General features: G+C 44.1%; 1 protein-coding gene across 3 annotated transcripts in view; it reads right to left on the bottom strand.

Moving 5' to 3' along the window:
- Nucleotides 1-18992, bottom strand: part of MID1 (midline 1) — a gene marked incomplete at its 5' end in the record, with an annotated part of 129577 nt that extends 110585 nt beyond the window's left edge. For 2 of the 3 annotated variants that reach the window (XM_079727030.1, XM_079727029.1), the window contains one exon: nt 18333-18992. In XM_079727030.1, the coding sequence (XP_079583156.1) occupies nt 18333-18992 (660 nt within the window). The remainder of the gene's footprint in view (nt 1-18332) is intronic. The other variant, XM_079727031.1, reaches the window with a different exon arrangement.
- Nucleotides 18993-19207: the final 215 nt, after the last annotated feature.

Raw genomic sequence — 19207 nt, forward strand, 5'->3', positions numbered from 1 at the left:
CGCCTGGAATGTTCTGGCATGATGCTCTCTGCTTATTGTCTTATTGCATGGAATTTATGACTTAGGAAAAAAAATTTTAAATACTTTAAGGTAATAATTATTCTTTAAACAGTAACAATAAAACCCCCAAACAAACCAATATTTAGAAAGAGTGAAAGGAAGAACAATTTTGTCTCAATTTGGGGGGAAAAAAGTTCTGAAATGTTTTGGTTTTGTTTCATGAAAATTATTTGTCAAGGGTTCAGTGGTATTTAATGACCACGCTCTGTCTCCTTTAGAGCTGTTTTCGCAATGACAGTGTGAAACAAATAGAACTTATTTTTTCGAACATTTTCCATGCCTCTTGTCCATCCTACAAAGACAACCTCAACTGCAGAGCTTACCTGGGAAGGATCAGGGAACCATCAGCAGGTGTCTTAGCACCTAACACTTTCTTGTCCGAAGACATGCTTGGTATTAACTCCTATCACTGATCTTCTAGAACACTCCTTTGGAACACTTTGTTTCATAAAATCACCTAGGGCTATATAACTCTCAACTGCAGGGGGAAAATGCCTCTCCTTCAGCCTCCAGAATCAAAGATTAAGGCAGCAGTGAAGCTTCACTATGATGGAGTGAGCACAGTGAAGAAAGCAAACTTAGAGCCATCCTCACATCTGTGGGGCGTCAAAGAGGGGGACATGGCGCGGGGAGGGCATCCAAAACAGGGCGATCAGAGAGATGGATGAGGGATACTTCCTGTGGGAAACAAATTTGATTTTGTTTCACCATCTCTAGTGTTTATCCATTCAGAGAAATCTTTGCCAGAAAGTCAATTTCTCATTGTAAATATGATGTTGATTTTTTTCAGGACAGGAGCACTTTTACTGAGCATATTGTTTAGACAGAAAATGGAAGAGATCCGAGTCACTTGTGCTGAAAAATACAGGTATGTAAGTAACTACCAAATAGAAGTAAATCAATTTCCAAGGAAAATGACCAGATTCAATGGCTTTTGAACCTTCCAAGAAACCTGTTTTATGAGTGCATTTTGGAGGAAGGGCTACACAGTGAAAAAGACCAAAATTGTCATTAAGAACCGAACACAAAACTCTCCAGATTAATTGTGATGGCTTCATTCCCACCCCCGTGGCCTTATTCCATGGTCACTCCTGAGGACTCCTGGGAGGCATCTCTAGCTCTCAGATATAATATTCAAGTTTGCTCAGATTTATTCAAAAGAAATCTGAATAAAATATCTCCTCGGGACTTCCCTGGTGGCGAAGTGGTTAAGAATCCTCCTGCCAACACAGGGGACACGGGTTCGAGCCCTGGTCCCCGAAGATCCGACATGCCGCAGAGCAACTAAGCCCGTGCACCATAACTACTGAGGCTGCGCTCTAGAATCCACGTGCCATGACTACTGAAGCCCACGCGCCTGGAAGCCCGTGCTCTGCAGCAAGAGAGGCCACCGCAGTGAGAAGCCCGCGCACCGCAGCGAAGAGTGGCCCCTGCTCGCCGCAACTAGAGAAAAGCCCGCGCACAGCAACGACGTCCCAACTCAGCAACCCCCGCAAAAAAAAAAAAAAAATCCCCTCACAGATCATCAGAACAATGATAAAGAATTAGAGATTTACAACTGATTTCTTCACTGGTTGAAAAGAAAAATCACAACCCGTTTTCCTTAGCAGAATTTTTTTTCTTCTTGCATTGATGGTCTGATCATATTGTCTTATTTTCTGCCTTTCCAGTTGCAAAAAATCCCTTGGACAGAAATACTACTGACTGGCTTATTACTTCAGTAGAACAGAGACATTGTGATGATTATTATTATCAGCTTAAATTTGATAGGTATCCTCAGAATGAAGACCTCTCATAAGAACACAGATAATGAAAATTTCTGTGCTCTAGACTAAAAGCATCTACGTTAAGATACTTGTTTTAACTTACATAAAGGTATTTATTCAACCTCTACAGAAACTGGGTATGTTGTAGACACTGCCTCAAACAGAAAGACTACATCAAGTGCAACAACATTTATTGAAGGTTGGTATATTCGTGGTCAGGTATATATGGGTTTTCACTAACCAGTTGTGAGGCCTAAACCCGGGGTTGGCAAACTATAGCCCTTGAGTCAAATTGGCCAGCCACCTGTTTTTATACAGTTTCACTGGCACACAGCCACGCCCATTTGTTTACATCCTGTCTACTACTGTCTAGGGCTGCTTTCAGAACGGTCCCGACTGAAACCATAGGACAATATTTAGTAGCTGGCTCCTACAATGTTTGCTGACTCCTGCCTTTAGAAACTCATCTGGGCCTCAGTCTCCCCATTTGTGATTGAGAGGCTGGGCAAGACTGACGTTTTTCAACCAAGTTTGCACCTTAGAATAACTGAATCACTTTGCTGTACACCTGAAACACAACATTGTACATCAACTATACTTCAATATAAATGAATGAATGAATGAATGATTCACTTGGGGGGAGTTTGGGGAAAATCTCAGGGCCTGAGCTGCACCCCAGAGGATCTTGTTCCATCCGGCTTGGCCCCGGTTCAAGGTGATCTCTGTGCAGCCAGGGCGAGAACCACTGGACTAGACAACAACAAAGGCCCTTCCAGCTTGGGGCTTCCAAGACGCGTACTTCTTGTGAAATAAATAGTATCTGCCGACAGGAACGAACACTTGGAAACGATGCGTAAATAACTTCAGCCTCAGCACTGAAGACTCACATTTGATTTATACCATTCCAAGTCTCCGACTTGAGGAGCTAAGAATCTACAGCTTTGCAAAGATACACAGGCAGAGCTATACACATATAAACAGTTCCTTTGGAAGACAGCTACCCCTGGAAGGTAGTCCTGAACGTGAACTGCCACAACTAGGAAATCTGGGGGATAGGAGATAATATCAAGTGCACCTAAATCACATTTGGGGAAGGGATTAAAGAATATTTAATAAGCCTTTGGAGGTTGAAATATTGCTGAAACAGCCTGGAGGACAGCATGGGCGGGCCCAGACTGCTCAAGACAGGGCGGGGGCCTGGGGTGGAGGAAGCCTGCCGTGCACAGCCTTGGGGCGGCCGCCAGCCTGCCATTCAGGGCGTCCACAGATGGTGGGAGGGGATTCTGCAAGGGCTGAGCTTTCTAGTCTCAAAACAGATTTGGTTTTGGAGGTCACACAAACAAGTCAACGCCTCTGAGAGTGAAGCTGAGCTTTCCCCTTTGCACTGCCGGCAAAGATGCTTTGGTTAATGACAGGTATCCCAGCCTTGGCACCACTGACATCTGGAGCCGCATGATTCTCTGCCATGGGGGCTTGTCTTGTGTATTCAGGATGTTGAGCGGCATCCCCGGCCTTGATCCACTAGATACCCTTCGCCCTTCAAGTTGTCATAGTAAGGCAATTGTGTGCTGCTAAGTTTACCCGCTAAGGTCTTCATGATTTCTTATCATCCTGCCTCAAAGGGGAATTAAAGATAACTGTTCTGAGGCAGAAGGGAACAAACTAATATACATAAAAAACATGCATACTATATACATATATACATATATGTATATAGTATTATTTTATCCTGCCCCTTGTGAATGACAAATATTTCATCACCTCGGTCTGAACTAAAGTCTTTAAAAACCGAATGGTCTCTCTATAATACTTTCTCAAAAGAAATCACTGGGGAGCAATTTGTCGATTCAGAAATGAATGCAGAGACCTAAAAGGCAATATTTTGCTTGCTTATGTATTCAAAGTTCAAAAGAATGGCTGGTGGGCTACGATTTTCCATTTTTACCTGATGGGCAAATTGTACTGTATCATCTGATTAAATTATTACGGGATGTTCCATTTGTTTTTTTTTGTTTGTTTTTTTGCGGTATGTGGGCCTCTCACTGTTGTGGCCTCTCCCGTTGCGGAGCACAGGCTCCGGACACGCAGGCTCAATGGCCATGGCTCATGGGCCCAGCCGCTCCGCGGCATGTGGGATCCTCCCAGACCGGGGCACGAACCCGTGTCCCCTGCATCGGCAGGCGGACTCTCAACCACTGCGCCACCAGGGAAGCCCTATTTGTTTCTACAAGTATTTACTACTGATAAAACACCCTGTAGCTTTTAGAAATGCTCTAGTCACCGAAAACTGAATAATCAGACACCAAAGAACTATGAGATACAGGCGCTGAGCTTGAGAAATGAACAAGTGGTTGGGGCAGGAAGGCTTGAACCCAGAAATGTTTATAAACTAATACGGAATGCAGTGTAATTCTGACAGGGTAGTAAAGACAACATGGCATGTCTGAGGTTAGAGAATTTTATGAAAAGCTAACCTAGAGTAGTCCTCGGTGAGCCTAGAGTTAGTCCTTTAAGAATCAGCTGGAGTTAGTAGAGGAACAGGTAGAAGGCTTGAGGAGGAAGACTATCCACTTTGATTTATATCAACTTTACATTGTCTAACTTCCTAGAAGAATCTAGAATGTTTTTATAACTACAGAGAAGGCTTAAAATTTGCGAATAAGTTGGGGGGTGGGGTGGAAGCCTTCAGGGCAGAAGAGCAATGGAGAGAGGAACCTTGGGCTTCCCAAGGGTCAAGCATTACCTGGTTTAATCCTCAATTATACCTCTGTTGCACCAATGAACACCTGAGTTTTGGAGAAGTTAGTTGTGGTTTTTTTTTTCCTTAACCTAAGTTCACACAAATTTAAAATGGCAAGGCCAGGGCACAAGTTGAAATCAGACTCCAAGCCTGTCTCAGACCTGCTGAATCAGAACCTGCATTTTAATAAGACCCCCAAGTACTTCCTGTGTACATTTATATTTGAGACGTTCTAGTCTAAGAAACTAATTTAAACCTACAATTCTGACTGATAAGCAATCCTAGAGAGAGGAATGGATAACAGACCCCAAACCCTTTTATTGACTAACACGTGGTGACCATTTTCACTTGTGTACATGCTTTGCCAAAAATAACTAAATATGAATAAGAATTCATTTAGGTCTCTTAAGAGATCTGAAATGTCAAACTCATAGACCAAGATGCTAAATTTACATTTTTAACCACGGCAAATAAATCATCACATTTCGAGTGATGGAATGAATTTAGGGATCATCAGATATTCATTCATTCCTTCATTTAACACTAACGTATAGAGTAGCCAGTGAATACTGAATAATTCAACATTACTGTAAGTAAATAAAAATTATTCCACATGGATTTCCATATTTCATTTTTGTATTTTTACTCCATTATTTATATTAGAATGGAAAATAGATCAGCTTCAATCTAGTTACCACTTTAAAGGAAATTTCTTTGCTTAGTCCAGGGAGCCCTTGTGTCAGAAGTTAAGGCAAAAGCACTTTGTCTCTCCATCACCCAAGCTCTTTTTCCTTCTCATTACTTTTTTGAAGTGTGGCATGTTTGGGCCATAGTTCTTTCTGCCTTAATCACAGGTGATGATTAGTTCGGGGCAGGATGGGGTCCCTGGGTCTTAGCCCCCAAACTCGGATTTCTCTAACCATAGTTAATGCTATTTAATTTCCATGACCTCACGTTCCAAGTGATTAAGGAGGTTCCTATTTACCCAGTTTCCCCCACCCACTAGACAGTGAGCTAGACACTTAGACCCATATTATCTCATTTAATCCTCCCAAGATCCCTAACGAGCAGGTATTATCATTCCCATATTTTTGCAGGGGATACATGGCTGTTCCAAGTATCAAATAATACTGATCAAACTGTCAATCTGGAGATTTACAAATGCTAGTTATTCCTCTTGGTAATAGCTGGTTCTCAGTGTTGAATAAACAAATACCCTTGAACCACATCTGAAAACAACTTCAAGCAGCATCTTGAAAGAGAATCTCCCTCCCTTACCACCCCACAGCCCTGATCTACAGGACTGTTTTCTAGAGGTACAAAGGCAGCGTGATGGCCTTGCCTCATACGTTTCCAGATGAATTTCTAGAATAAAAGAGAAACTGGAACCACTTTATTTGACGAGCTGAACACTATAAATGGGTGAGATCCTTGTCGGCCGGGACCCTCCGGTGCTTTATTCAGCAATCCAGGGGCAAGAAAAGCACTTCCCTCCTGGATGGAGTTTGTATGGGGACCTTGGGTCTCCTCGATCTTCCAGAAGCGATAGGCCATACTGAGCATGAGTCGGAAAGCCTGCCCGTTTCACTCCTCTCAGCCTTAAATCTGACGCCACCAGCGAAGAGCAGCTGAGCTCTGGACAGCCACATAAAGGGTCAAAGGACCGAGAAGTAAACCTCTCTACCAGGCCAGGATGTTCATCCTCACACCTAAGTTCGTAAAAATTCCCTAACAGATAGAGCCAGCTCCCCAGCTGGCTTGGTCACACAACAGCTTTTCCTCCAGTGGCCTCTCACAGCGTCTTCCTAGAGATGGGTCCTTCCACAGTGGAAATGACATAAGCTGCTCCCTTGCCTGGATATGGACCCGACCTATGAGGCCCGGTCAGGAAGGAAACGGAGACCTCTGAGGAAAGCACGTGAGACCCGCGAGCAGTTCAGCCCGTGACCGGTGGACCTTTAATAAGAAAGGGTCTGGCCCAGAGTTTTTCACGGACTGGAGTCCTCCTATGTTGCCCTGACTGCCGCTCCAAAGGGATGCACGGTGCGAATGTCACTGCTGGCCTCTCTGAACACTGCTTTTCCTTGACATGTGTTTTCCCCTCGGCTTTTGGAATTAGGCAATTTCCAGAGAGCAACACCTAAGTCAGCAATTTTGGACTATAAGTCACATTAAAAACTATCTCATGGATTGAGTTTCATGGACTCTTTTCATAGCCCTTTTCTATACTCTTATCACATGTTATAATTATGTCTAGACCATGAGAGCAACCACGCGTCTTTGTGACTCATTTCTGAATTCCCAGAGCTTATCCAGGGCTTATCTCATTAGCTAAACACAAATATCCTTTAGGTGAATAAATATGGGTCCTCTTCTTTTCTTTTTATAAATTTATTTATTTATTTATATTTATTTTTGTCTGTGTTGGGTCTTCATTGCTGTGCGCGGGTTTTCTATAGTTGCGGCGAGCGGGGGTCACTCTTCATTGCCGTGTGCGGGCTTCTCATTGTGGTGGCTTCTCTTGTTGCGGAGCACGGGCTCTAGGCACGTGGGCTTCAGTAGTCGTAGCACGCGGACTCAGTAGCTGTGGCTCATGGGCTTTAGAGCGCAGGCTCAGTAGTTGTGGCGCACAGGCTTAGTTGCTCTGCAGCATGTGGGATCTTCCCGGACCATGGCTCGAACTCGTGTCCCCTGCATTGGCAGGCGGACTCTTAACCACTGCGCCATCAGGGAAGCCCCTCTTTTCTTTTCTTTTCTTTTTTCTTTTCTTCTCTCCTCTCCTCTCTCTCTCTCTCTCTCTTTCTTTCTTTCAAAGCAGGATTTGACAAAGCGGATGGGGAAGAAGATCATTTATAAAGACACAAAGTGGGTAGAAGATTCTCAGGCTTTCCATATCGTTTCAGTAATAAGAACCCAATCTATCCCCGTGGATAAAACCTGTTATTTGCCTGATAGTTCTCCCCAGCAAGCAGTGAAGGAGATACAAGGGAGGAGGGAGATGATGACCACGATGGTCTATCCATTCTGTCGCAGTGGCACAGAACACCCAGGGCCGCTACAGTGGAGGGGCTGCAGGCTTCCCCTCCATCCACAAGCTCCTTCGCTTCAAAGCTTTCCTCCTCCCCCAGCCCATCCAATACTGAAACCCCTCCTTCTTCCTATTCTAAGGGAGGCAGCCGCTATCGCAGAGCCCAGGGCCGCCTTGCTGCATCCTTCGTCCACACACCAAGGCAATCTACAACAAAAAGGAAAGCTGGCCAACTGAGCTTGTGATTGGTCCAGGCTGCCCGCCTGTCATGTCACCTATATTTGTCTCATCTGTCTTATCTGTGTCGAAATGTGACAGTCATGGCATAAACCCGAATGCCAGCTTCTCTTTCCTCGGAAACAGCTGGAGGTCCTCTGTCAACACCTGGGGTGCTGATTCCATCGGATAAACCAGGCACATGAAAGACTAGCTCGTCCCCCGGACTTCAAAATGGTGCTTGTTTTTAAAGCCATTTCTTTCAGTCCACCGCTCACTGCTTCTTAAAAGTCCATTTTACTACTTAGCTTGGTTTAAAAAGGAGGACAAATCAAAGTTTCCACCCAATTATAATTCCCCAGAGGGTTGTTCAAAATTTCCCATGTCAGCCAGAAACACAAATAGACCCTATAACCACTGAGTAATTTATGATACTGTCAGGAAATCCACGATTGGATTACACCAATGAAGCCTTTATTGTAACAGTAAATGCCCAGATATAATAATACCTCATGTTCATGGAACGCTTACTATGTGCCAATCACAAGGCTAGGCACTTTACAAGCACTTTCTTTTTTGATGAGAAATGCAAAATGTATTCTCCTCTGTCAGCTTAAAAGCTATCCTCATGGGTAGGCAAAGTCCTTAAGTATCGTGCCCAAAAGTCTAAAACATAAAGTGAATTAAGTTTTAAGTGGATTTTCTAAGTGTATTGATAGTTTTATCAGATTTTTCCAGAATGTCACATACTGAGAATATATCCAATCTTTAGCTACATTCACTTCCTCAGGCCACTTGTGTTCTCTTTATTATTTTACCTATCCAGTGTCAAAAAATGTGCCAGCCTTTCTAAGAAGAACCCAATTTATGATTTGTCAATGATAGAGAATGAAAGAGAATTCTGGATATCACAGCCTTAAAAAATGAAATATTTAGTTAATGTAATTTCAGCAAATCCTGCTAGCTTTAACTTTGTAACTGATCAAGACAAATTGTGTTCTTTCAAAACTTTTCAACTTAAATTCAAATACCATGCACAAATAGATATTCCTCACTTAACATTTACCCACTTTATATATTTAAATAAAATTAAGCAGTTAACTATATATTAAGACATTCAGGGAAAAAATTACCCTATGAGGGAAATCGGTGAGCCCATGGAAGCTGCAAGGACAATTCATTAGTTTCCACACGAGTATCTCCTTTCCTCTGAGGTGTCCCCAAGGTCATCTGGGGGCCATCTGTGTGAACTCAGCTCCTGGCATGAGATCTGGCCCTTCAAGACAACCCAGTCTACGCTGGCTCAACTGGAGAAAATGTTAGCATGGAGATATCTTAAGGCAGCTTTTTTGGTGGCCCTAGAGGCATCATTCACCAGCCATGATGGTGGCCTACAGCCCGGCCAGCTGTGTGTGTAAAATCACTGAGTTAAGTCTCCAAACCTCAAAGGAAACCTCGGAAATGACGGAACCACTTGAAAGGCAATGCACTGTTAGCTGGAGAAGAAGTAGCCAAAGAGACACAGAACAACTGGGCAGCAGGGGAACTGTTTTCTAGTCCTAGTTCAAAGTCCTCTCCCCAGGTGATGTGGGGTCACCCCTCTTACCACTGTCAGCCCCAATTTCCTCATCTGCACAATGGGGATGAAAGAACACGACCTTCAGTGTTGCATCTGGCTCTAAAACATCCCTGAAGTCTGTGGTAGGCATTCAGAGGCTTGAACAGCAACCTCCTTATAAGTGGATCAAAATCCCAGAAGAGGGCTTCCCTGTGGCGCAGTGGTTGAGAGTCTGCCTGCCGATGCAGGGGACACGGGTTCGAGCCCTGGTCTGGGAAGATCCCACATGCTGCAGAGCAACTGGGCCCGTGAGCCACAATTACTGAGCCTGCGCGTCTGGAGCCTGTGCTCCGCAACGGGAGAGGCCGCGACAGTGAGAGGCCCGCGCACCGCGATGGAGAGGGGCCCCCGCTCGCCGAAACTGGAGAAAGCCCTCGCACAGAAACGAAGACCCAACACAGCCAAAATAAATAAATTAATTAATTTAAAAAAAATTCATGACATATGTCAATATTTAAAAAAAAAAAAAAGCCAGAAGAAATAAGCACACGTGGTCACCAGTACGTCGCTGCACTAGGGAAGCAGGAAAAGAATCACATTTATACCTGGACCCAAGAGCCACTCATCAATGATCACTCCTATTTATCTTGGTCTTCAAGGACAAGATACTGACTCTTACCTATTTGCATGTTTCTGTTGAGTGTGGGAGGTTTTGACCCATGACACTACTTCGCTTTGCATATTAAAAAAGAGACCACAAAATCTAAAGTGGTGTGAACATCTTTTCCCCCTTCTGTTTCTTCTGTGGACACAATGACCCTCATCTTTCTGATATCCTCATCTGACCTTGCCTTCAGAAAATCTACATGACATCAGCCTGTCTCACAAAAACAAAACTCCTTCAGCGTTATGCTATAAAGAAGAGGGAAAATGCCCCAAACCCTTAACCTGGCACTCAAAGACTCAAACTCTTCCCCCAACAAGACTCTCCCGACATCCTCCCTCCTGGCTGCTCCATCGGCACCCTGGGCTCTAGCCAGCATTGTCTAGAATCCCTAAGCTGTCTTGCGGATTCCTGCCAACAGGTCTCTGCTGGCCTCCCTCCTGAGGAACGCCTCGCTCTTCTTCTTTGATGCATAATCCACCCATCTGTCAAGGCAGCTTAAAGCCCACCACCTTGAAGCACGGTTTCTGGTCTGCTCAAACCCAGAGCTGGCTCTTCCTCCTCCGAATCCCGAAACACGCCTCTAACCCATCAATCCCACACCTGTCCATCAACAAGCATTTATTCACTGTCATGCCCCCGCCCTTCGCCAGGTGCTTGAGACACAGAACTACAAAGCCCATGAAAGCAACAACGTGGACTCTTACCTCACACGCAAATAAGACAAGCACTGGTTAAAAAATAATTGGCAGGGGCTTCCCTGGTGGCACAGTGGTTAAGAGTCCGCCTGCCCATGCAGGGGACACGAGTTCGAGCCCTGGTCCTCGAAGATCCCACATGCCGCGGAGCAACTAAGTCCGCACGCCACAACGACTGAGCGTGTGTGCCACAACTACTGAGCCCGCATGCCACAACTACTGAGCCCGTGCTCTGCAACGAGAAGCCACTGCAGTGAGAAGCCCGTGCACCACAACGAAGAGTAGCTCCCGCTCGCCACCACTAGAGAAAGCCCGCGCACAGCAACAAAGACCCAACGCAGCCAAAAATAAATAAAGAAAAATTAAGAAAGAAAAAAGCAAAAAATAATTGGCAGGTGGTCTGCCTCCAAATTGCACACCTTAACCATCATGCCATTCTAACCCCCTGGTTTCTTACAGTATTTTTACGTTATAATATATTGCCAGGCGCAAGGCTGAGGGTTTATGTGAAACATTTTATCTTGTTTTTCCATGATTCTACGCAAGTAAGTACATGATTAGCCCTGTTTTACAGAGGAACTTAAGCTAAGCAACATGTTCAAAAACTACATTTGTTTCCACAGCCATGTGACTAAAAGGTGCCTTGCGTACTTGTCTGTGCATATCCCAGAACTCTCTGAGCTTCTCAAAAATGATTCCAGTAACAATAAATCATCAGGCAATAAGACATTCCTATCCGCAGGTGAAGGAGAGACAGGAGACTCCTCAGGGGGAACAGGCAGATGAGAAGGGCGAGAGGAGAAAGATGGAGCCTTAAACTTACTGTTAAGAACATATCCCTAGAGATGTTTTCTTTTACTCCATATATCATAAATAGTTTCTGTACCCAACTAAGAAAATTAGGTTTAACATATTTGACAAATATTTGGAAACTGTATTTCGTCACATGGGAAGTTTTAAAAAATATATTGCAGACTAAAGAAATGTTCCCATGAAATAAGTACAAGCAGAATCACAATTTGAAGGGGCCAGTTGGAACTGGTGAGACATCGTATAACCAAACCTTTTTGGAAGACACGTGGTCTGACGTTCACAAATCCCCAGTGGCATCGTGTGACAAAATGTCATAAGGTATATCTACATGTTAGATTAAAATCTAGCCTAGAATTATTGTGAACTAGTCTGAAAAAAGATACAGGGGTTGCACAAGGGATGTGGTAAGTGGGAAAAATAAAAAAAGAATGATACCAAACAATCTACGGACATCTAGTAAATTCAACATTGTTTTCTAATAAACAGCTTGGTAATGGTAGATGAAATGGCCCTTATTCCAGGAAGCCTTTCTCCAGCTCTCAGGTCTGGGGTTGGTGTCGTCCCTGCTTTGGGCAGCGTGCCTCCTTCCACCACCACCAGAGGAAATGTTTACCCACCGGCACTCTCTGCTAAACTTTAAGCTCCGTGAAGGAGAGAGACTGTTTCTGTTCATATTGCCTTCATTTATGCAGCATACATTAACATACTTTTGCGTGACCTCTCAAAAAACCCCATATGTCAGGGCTTCCCTGGTGGCGCAGTGGTTAAGAATCCACCTGCCAATGCAGGGGACACGGGTTCAAGCCCTGGTCCGGGAAGATCCCACATGCCGCGGAGCAACTAAGCCCGTGTGCCACAACTACTGAGCCTGCGCTCTAGAGCCAGCGAGCCACAGCTACTGAGCCCGCGTGCCACAACTACTGAAGCCCGCGCACCTAGAGCCCACGCTCCGCAACAAGAGAAGTCACTGCAATGAGAAGCCCACGCACCGCAACGAAGAGCAGCCCCCACTCGCCGCAACTAGAGAAAGCCCGCGCGCAGCAACGAACACCCAACGCAGCCAAAAGTAAATAAATAAAATAAATAAAAACCCATATGTCAGATACGGTTAATGGGAGGATAAAGGAAATGGTAGGTATAATGGATCTATCAAGTGTCCATCACATAGGAGCATAAAACAAAGGTGAGTTGTTCTACAAGTATTTGAGATCTAGTTTATCAAAATTCACACCATTACATTTAAACCAATGAAATGCAATACAGACCAAAATAATGATTCACATCCAGCTGGATAAAATATAATGTAATATCTGACTGTGCTCTTATTTAGAAATTATCTTATAGAATTCTTTATCATGTTTACGGATGAATATCTGCAATATTATTAGGAATGGAATTTAAGTTTTCATGTAGTGTTAACAGTTGATCATCAGTGAAGCAGTTGACAAGTATTTCTTGGGAATTCATTATCTGCAAGACCCTGTGGTCAGTCTTAGGTGGGTGATGGCACAGTGAGGGCCAAAGGTCTCTGCCTAACTTAGGGTGATTAAATTTTTGAGGGGGACATAGTGTGTGTTCAACTGACTGGATAACTAGGTATACACTGGAGTGATTGTTATGGGTTGGATTGTGGCCCCTAAAATTTCATATGTTGAAGTCCTAATCCTGAATACTTCAGAATGGGACCTTATTTAGGAATAAGGTCATTGCAGCTCTAATTGGCTGTGATGAGATCATACTGTAGTAAAGTGGGCCCTTAGTCCAATATGACTGGTGTTCTTTTAAGAAGGGGAAATCTGGGGCTTCCCTGGCGGTCCAGTGGTTAAGACTCTGCGCTTCCACTGCAGGGGGCCTGGGTTCGATCCCTGGTCGGGGAACTAAGACCCCGCATGCCTCGTGGCATGGCCAGAAAAAAAAAAAATTATGCCAAGACGGGGAAATCTGAACACAAAGACAAGCACAGCGGGAGAATGCCATGTGAAGAGACACAGGGAGAAGACAGCCACCTACAACCCAAGGAGAGACGCCTGGAATCCATTCTTCCCTCACAGCCCTCAAAAGGAATCAACTATGCTGACACCTTGATTTAGCACCTCTGGACCCCAGAACTGTAAGACAATACATTTCTTTCCTTTAGGCCACCTAGTTTGTGGTCCCTTGTTGTGGCAGTCGTGGCAGATTCATACGGTGACAAACACTAAATTCTCACAGATGAAGGTTTCTCAACCTGGGCACTATTGAGATTTGGGACCAGACAGCCCTATGTGGGAGTGCCCATCCTGCACCCTGTAGGATGTAGCAGCATCCCTGGCCTCTATCCACATATGTACGCAACACACACACACACACACACACACACACACACACACCCTTTCACTGGAACCTGCACTAGACCAGCTACTATTTTCAGAGAAGAAACAAGCTATAGAAACTCTAAGGAAAAAGGAAAAAGTCTAGCTCAGTATCTACTTACAACTTCCGCAATGGCAAATAAAGTACAAGACTTTAAAAAATATAGACCCTTATGATCTATAAATGAAGCTGAAGAGTGAAATCCCATGTCTTCACCTCCAGATGAGAAGGGCTACACAGGAAGGCTGAGATTTAATTGGAACCTTTATCAAACTATTATAAAATTATAATGGGATGATCCATTGAAAGGGGTTTTTTACAAATAAACATCCCTCGGCCAACAGAAGGCCAATTAGAGTCAGAAAAGCAAAACAGTGATTTGGAACTTCAGCTTCAGCTTACTTAAGTCGGACTATGCTGAAATTGAAGGGCAAGGAAAGGTCCATTTTTCTTGGTTTGTGTATTTTTATAGGTGTAACTAGAGGAAAGAAACAAGAGCTCCAACACTGTATGCTGGAACAGAGGAAAAGAAATTACTGCATTGTAATTCCTTGAAAACTCCGGAATGCGTTCTATTAAATTCTCTTACATGTTATGTGGTTCACAAATCAAACTTTTTTTTTTTTTTTTTTGCGGTACACGGGCCTCTCACTGTTGTGGCCTCTCCCGCTGTGGAGCACAGGCTCTGGACGCGCAGGCTCAGCAGCCATGCATGGCTCACGGGCCCATCAGCTCCGCGGCATGTGGGACCTTCCCGGACTGGGGCACGAACCCGCGTCCCCTGCATCGGCAGGCAGACTCTCAACCACTGCGCCACCAGGGAAGCCCACAAATCAAATTTTTGATCCAAGTTTGGAGGACTGAGAGGCTTCTTAAAATTCAATCAAAATGATGTAAAAAGGTGCACATTATGATATGCTCCATTTAGAGACTTATGCATTTGTCAGGAAGACTTTTCTCTTTTTATCTTAAAACAGAGTTCAGGAAATGCTGGTTTAATTTTCTCTTTGCTTCAATATTTTAAAAGTACTTCCCTATGCACAGTCTCTGAAAGCATTAGATTCCTGATGCTATTTCAAATGATGTGAAAGTTTTTGCTTGCATGAATTCTACATGCTGGAATTTTTAAATGTTTTTTCCCTTTTGTGTCTAGAAAAAAAGGTGTAATGTACAAAAGTATATTCCAATCCTCTATATCAACACACGTATACTGAGAGCTCATGTGAGTAAAAAATGTCCCTCAAAGTTGAGTGTTATTGCAAGAAATAATTATTCTTCATAATCACTGCAGAATTCCCCCTCTTCAAATAATAGACTTTTACTAACAGAAGTAAAAAAAAAAGACATTTTCAAACAGCAGACACCTGAATCCTTACATATTCAAATAAGTAAAACAAACCTATCACGTTATCAATGAAAGCATCCTCAAATTCCTACATGCTTTGTGTTTCCATATCATCACAAATCCATTTCTGTACGAGATGCTAAAGCCTCAGGAAAATACACTAAAAGAACACATTTACCTGATGAACCTAGGGGCAGGACAGGAATAAAGACGCAGACGAAGAGAATGGACCTGAGGACACAGGGAGGGGGAAGGGTAAGCTGGGACGAAGTGAGAGAGTGGCATGGACATATATACACTACCAAACGTAAAACAGATAGCTAGTGGGAAGCAGCTGCACAGCACAGGGAGATCAGCTCGGTGCTCTGTGACCACCTAGAGGGGTGGGATAGGGAGGGTGGGAGGGAGTCTCAAGAGGGAGGAGATATGGGGATATATGTATACGTAGAGCTGATTCACTCCGTTATACAGCAGAAACTAACACACCATTGTAAAGCAATTGTACTCCAAAAAAGACATTAAAAAAATGGTTAATAAACCAAAAGAAAAAAAAAACATTTACTTTTTCAGATCAAAGTAATTAACAAAAATACCCTTTCTTGGTTTTGGTCCTTTCAGTGTGCTATTACTTTCTTCAAAGATTCAATGTTTATATTGTACTTAGGTTTTGAAGTGCCATAGGCACCCAAATGTCATCTATTCTATGATTTTTTTAAAATTCTGACCTAAGTGGCATGTTTTAGAACAAACAGGCTATGCTAGCATGTTATTTGTTTAAATGCTCATAAGCACATTTTGTGAAATGGCTGTAAATAAATGCTTATAAGCATATTTTGTTGAGCAGCTATAAATGTGTTTTGGTGCACTGGGTGCTGTTTATATGCTTCTATTTCTGTAATTAGAAGATAAAATCCACTAGATCATTAATTCTCAGGCCCTCCCGGTAACAGTATAAATGACCGCTAACCCACTGGCTTGATGAGACAAGTGTGCAGGGCTCTTAACTGAAGAGTTTCATTTTCATCACAGAAAGGGCACTAAAAGTGTCTCCTCTTAAATTTGGAGATGAAATAACTAAGAACTCCTCTGTGATGGTACACAAGTCATGAGAAGAACTCGAGGATCAGGTTTAAATATCAAGTCTGGGAGCTGCTGAATATGGAACCCCATTGTGGTGCTTTGACAAGTGGTCATTAAAGGTAGTGTCAAGCCAATTAAAGGAACATTTTTTGAATAAAAAAAACCGATCTGGCAGCTTTACGTTTCAGAAAGCAAAAACACCTAGGTCCTTGAAAACCAACTTATGGTTACCAAAGGGGAAAGGTGGTCACGGTGTGTGGGGGGGTGATAAATTAGGAGTTTGGGATTAACATACACACACCACTATATATAAAATAGGTAACCAACAAGCACGTACTGTAGAGCACAGGGAACTCTACTCAATATTCTGTAATAACCTAAAAGGGAGAAGAATCTGAAAAAGAATTTATATAACTGAATCACTCTGCTGTACATCTGAAACTAACACAACACTGTAAATCAACTATACTTCAATTTTTAAAAAAAGGAAAAAAAACACCTATGTGCAATCATCCTAAACATTCTGTCCCCCACCAAAAAAGGGTGGAGGGATCACCTTGGTTTCTAAAATTTGATAGCCACAGCAATCTTTGAAGAATTTGTTTCAGCAGCACAATTCACACACGCACTGCCTTTGCTATTAAGAATTTTGGAGGTGGCTTTTCGGCTACCTTCGTGCACGACGCTAGAAAACCAGTCAGCGTCTGTCTTCCCTTGTCTGTATCACCTCGATCCTCTGGCTCAGCTTCCTAAAGATGGTTTTATACTAGCCACCTCACTTTGAGTGAGGCATGCTGCCCAGGTGATGCTTTTGTTCCCCAAGTGACGTCTGGAAGCAAGGATTCCCTTCGGTATGCCAAACTCCCTCAGCATACCAAGAAATAGCCACCAAATCACAGATGTGGTCCATTCATCCCAGCATCCCCCAAATAAACTACGTGGTCCTGGTAAACACAAGCCCCCATCAGCGCCAAGGAGAAGTGACAGGAACCATTTGTGAGACGTGATGATGAGCTCTGAGCGGTAATACTTTTGATCACGTGATTCATTTTGTTTGCTCAACACAGTGTGTGTTTGTCCTGAGAGGAAGGACTTCAATATATATTTACGCAAAGCTCTTAATTTATACTTCCTTTCCTTTTAATTGGCAGCTTGTTATCTAAAATTAGCTGGTGAACAGAGTAGACAGGGCGTCTCATGATCAGAGCAAACTCTCTCGGCTGAGTTTGCAATAATTAGACCCACCGTCGCCCGCAGATGAACAGACACCTGGAGGCCTGGCTTATTTCTTCCCTGGTGCCTTCTCTCCATATTTAGAGAGTGATTTTTAAAATCTGACATATAGTCATATTAATTGTCATTCCCTGAGGTGGAGTTTGTTTCCTAATTCATGTTAAAAGTGAAGTTCAAACATTCTTGCCCGTAACCTTATGGCATAAAAAGCCTCCACGAAAAGGAATTCTTTCGTGAAACCCGAGACGATCGGGACACCCTAGTTCACCAAGACGCTGGATATCATTTACGCAAGGAATAAAAGGTCACATGTCCTCTAAAATCCCACATTTGCTACAGGCATTCCTCCTTCTATTCTTCTGTTTGGGCAGTAACTAGATACAGGTACAGATGCAAGTGAAATGAGTTTTCCCTGATGAGTAAGGAAAATAAACGCCCCCAAAATGCCCAAACCCAGATTTCATCTGCCATTCCTTGTCACGCGCGCACGCTCTCGTTCTCTCTCGCCCTCTCTCAACCGCAAGGATTGAAAACGATCCAGATTTTTCAGAATTCGCCCTCACCTTGACAACGCTAACATTACAAGCAGCAGTCAACTTTTACAAGACACCCTTATTGTGTAACACGGCTAGGCTGCCAAAAAGACGTGCTATAACGAATCAGGTAACAAAGGCGAAGAGAAAACCTTCACCTGCCACGTAGCTAGCAGTGAATATACTTTTTCTTTCCATGACATTTGCTGGCAGAAAGGGGTTTGGCTTAAGGCGGATCGGACTAACCTTCAATTTGTCATAGCGCTCACTCAAAGCTGCCACCTGATGATCTCGGTGCCGCCCGACCAGTTTACACAAGGCACAGATTAACTGGTCATCGGTCACGCAGTACATATTCACCTTCTCATCCTCGTGCTCCAGGCACATCAGCCCCCGGATGTGCGAGTCCGGGATGGGCTCAATCAGACGGTGGCCTGTAAAGGGCTTCTTGTTCGGGTGAGTGGCTTTCAGGCACTCGTCACAGTAGGACACTTCACAAGTGACACAGGTCTTCACGGCGTCTTGGGCAGGATCCTGGTCACAGAACTGGCAGAGGACTTTCTCGGCCGAAGTCATGCTGTTGGCGTCGAACGGCCGCTCCCGGCGGGTCTCGCTGGGGGAATTGGGCCCGCTCACCGAGGCTTTCTGGAACCTGTCGATGATATTCTGCAGGGTGACGTTGCGCTTGAGCCCGTCTAGACCTCGCTGGCTGAGCGTGATGACATGTCGGCAGGTGGGGCACTGGAAGGCGGTGATGGACTCCACAGACTCGTTGGTGGCGCAGTGTGACACCAGGATGCGGTGGGCGCAGTTGAAGCAGAGGCTGTGTGCGCAGGGCAGCAGAAGGGGGTCCTCAAAAAGCTCCAGACAAATAGGGCAGGTCAGCTCCGACTCCAGTGTTTCCATCTTCAGGCAAAGCTCTCCTGGGTCATCAGCAAAATCCAAGGAAGCTGATCAGCTATCTGGAAACAGAACGTAAGATGTGATTAGGCGCGACGGGGTCAGCCACGCGGGGCTGTCGGCTTTGAATACATCTCAGAATAATTCCCAACACAGGTCACAGAAGGGTAAATGTGTGTACATTCCAAATAATCCTCTCTCTATTCACTGGGGAAATGGGG

This window comes from Hyperoodon ampullatus, assembly GCF_949752795.1.
Source record: "Hyperoodon ampullatus genome assembly, chromosome: X".
In the NCBI taxonomy this organism is placed as follows: Eukaryota; Metazoa; Chordata; class Mammalia; order Artiodactyla; family Ziphiidae; genus Hyperoodon; species Hyperoodon ampullatus.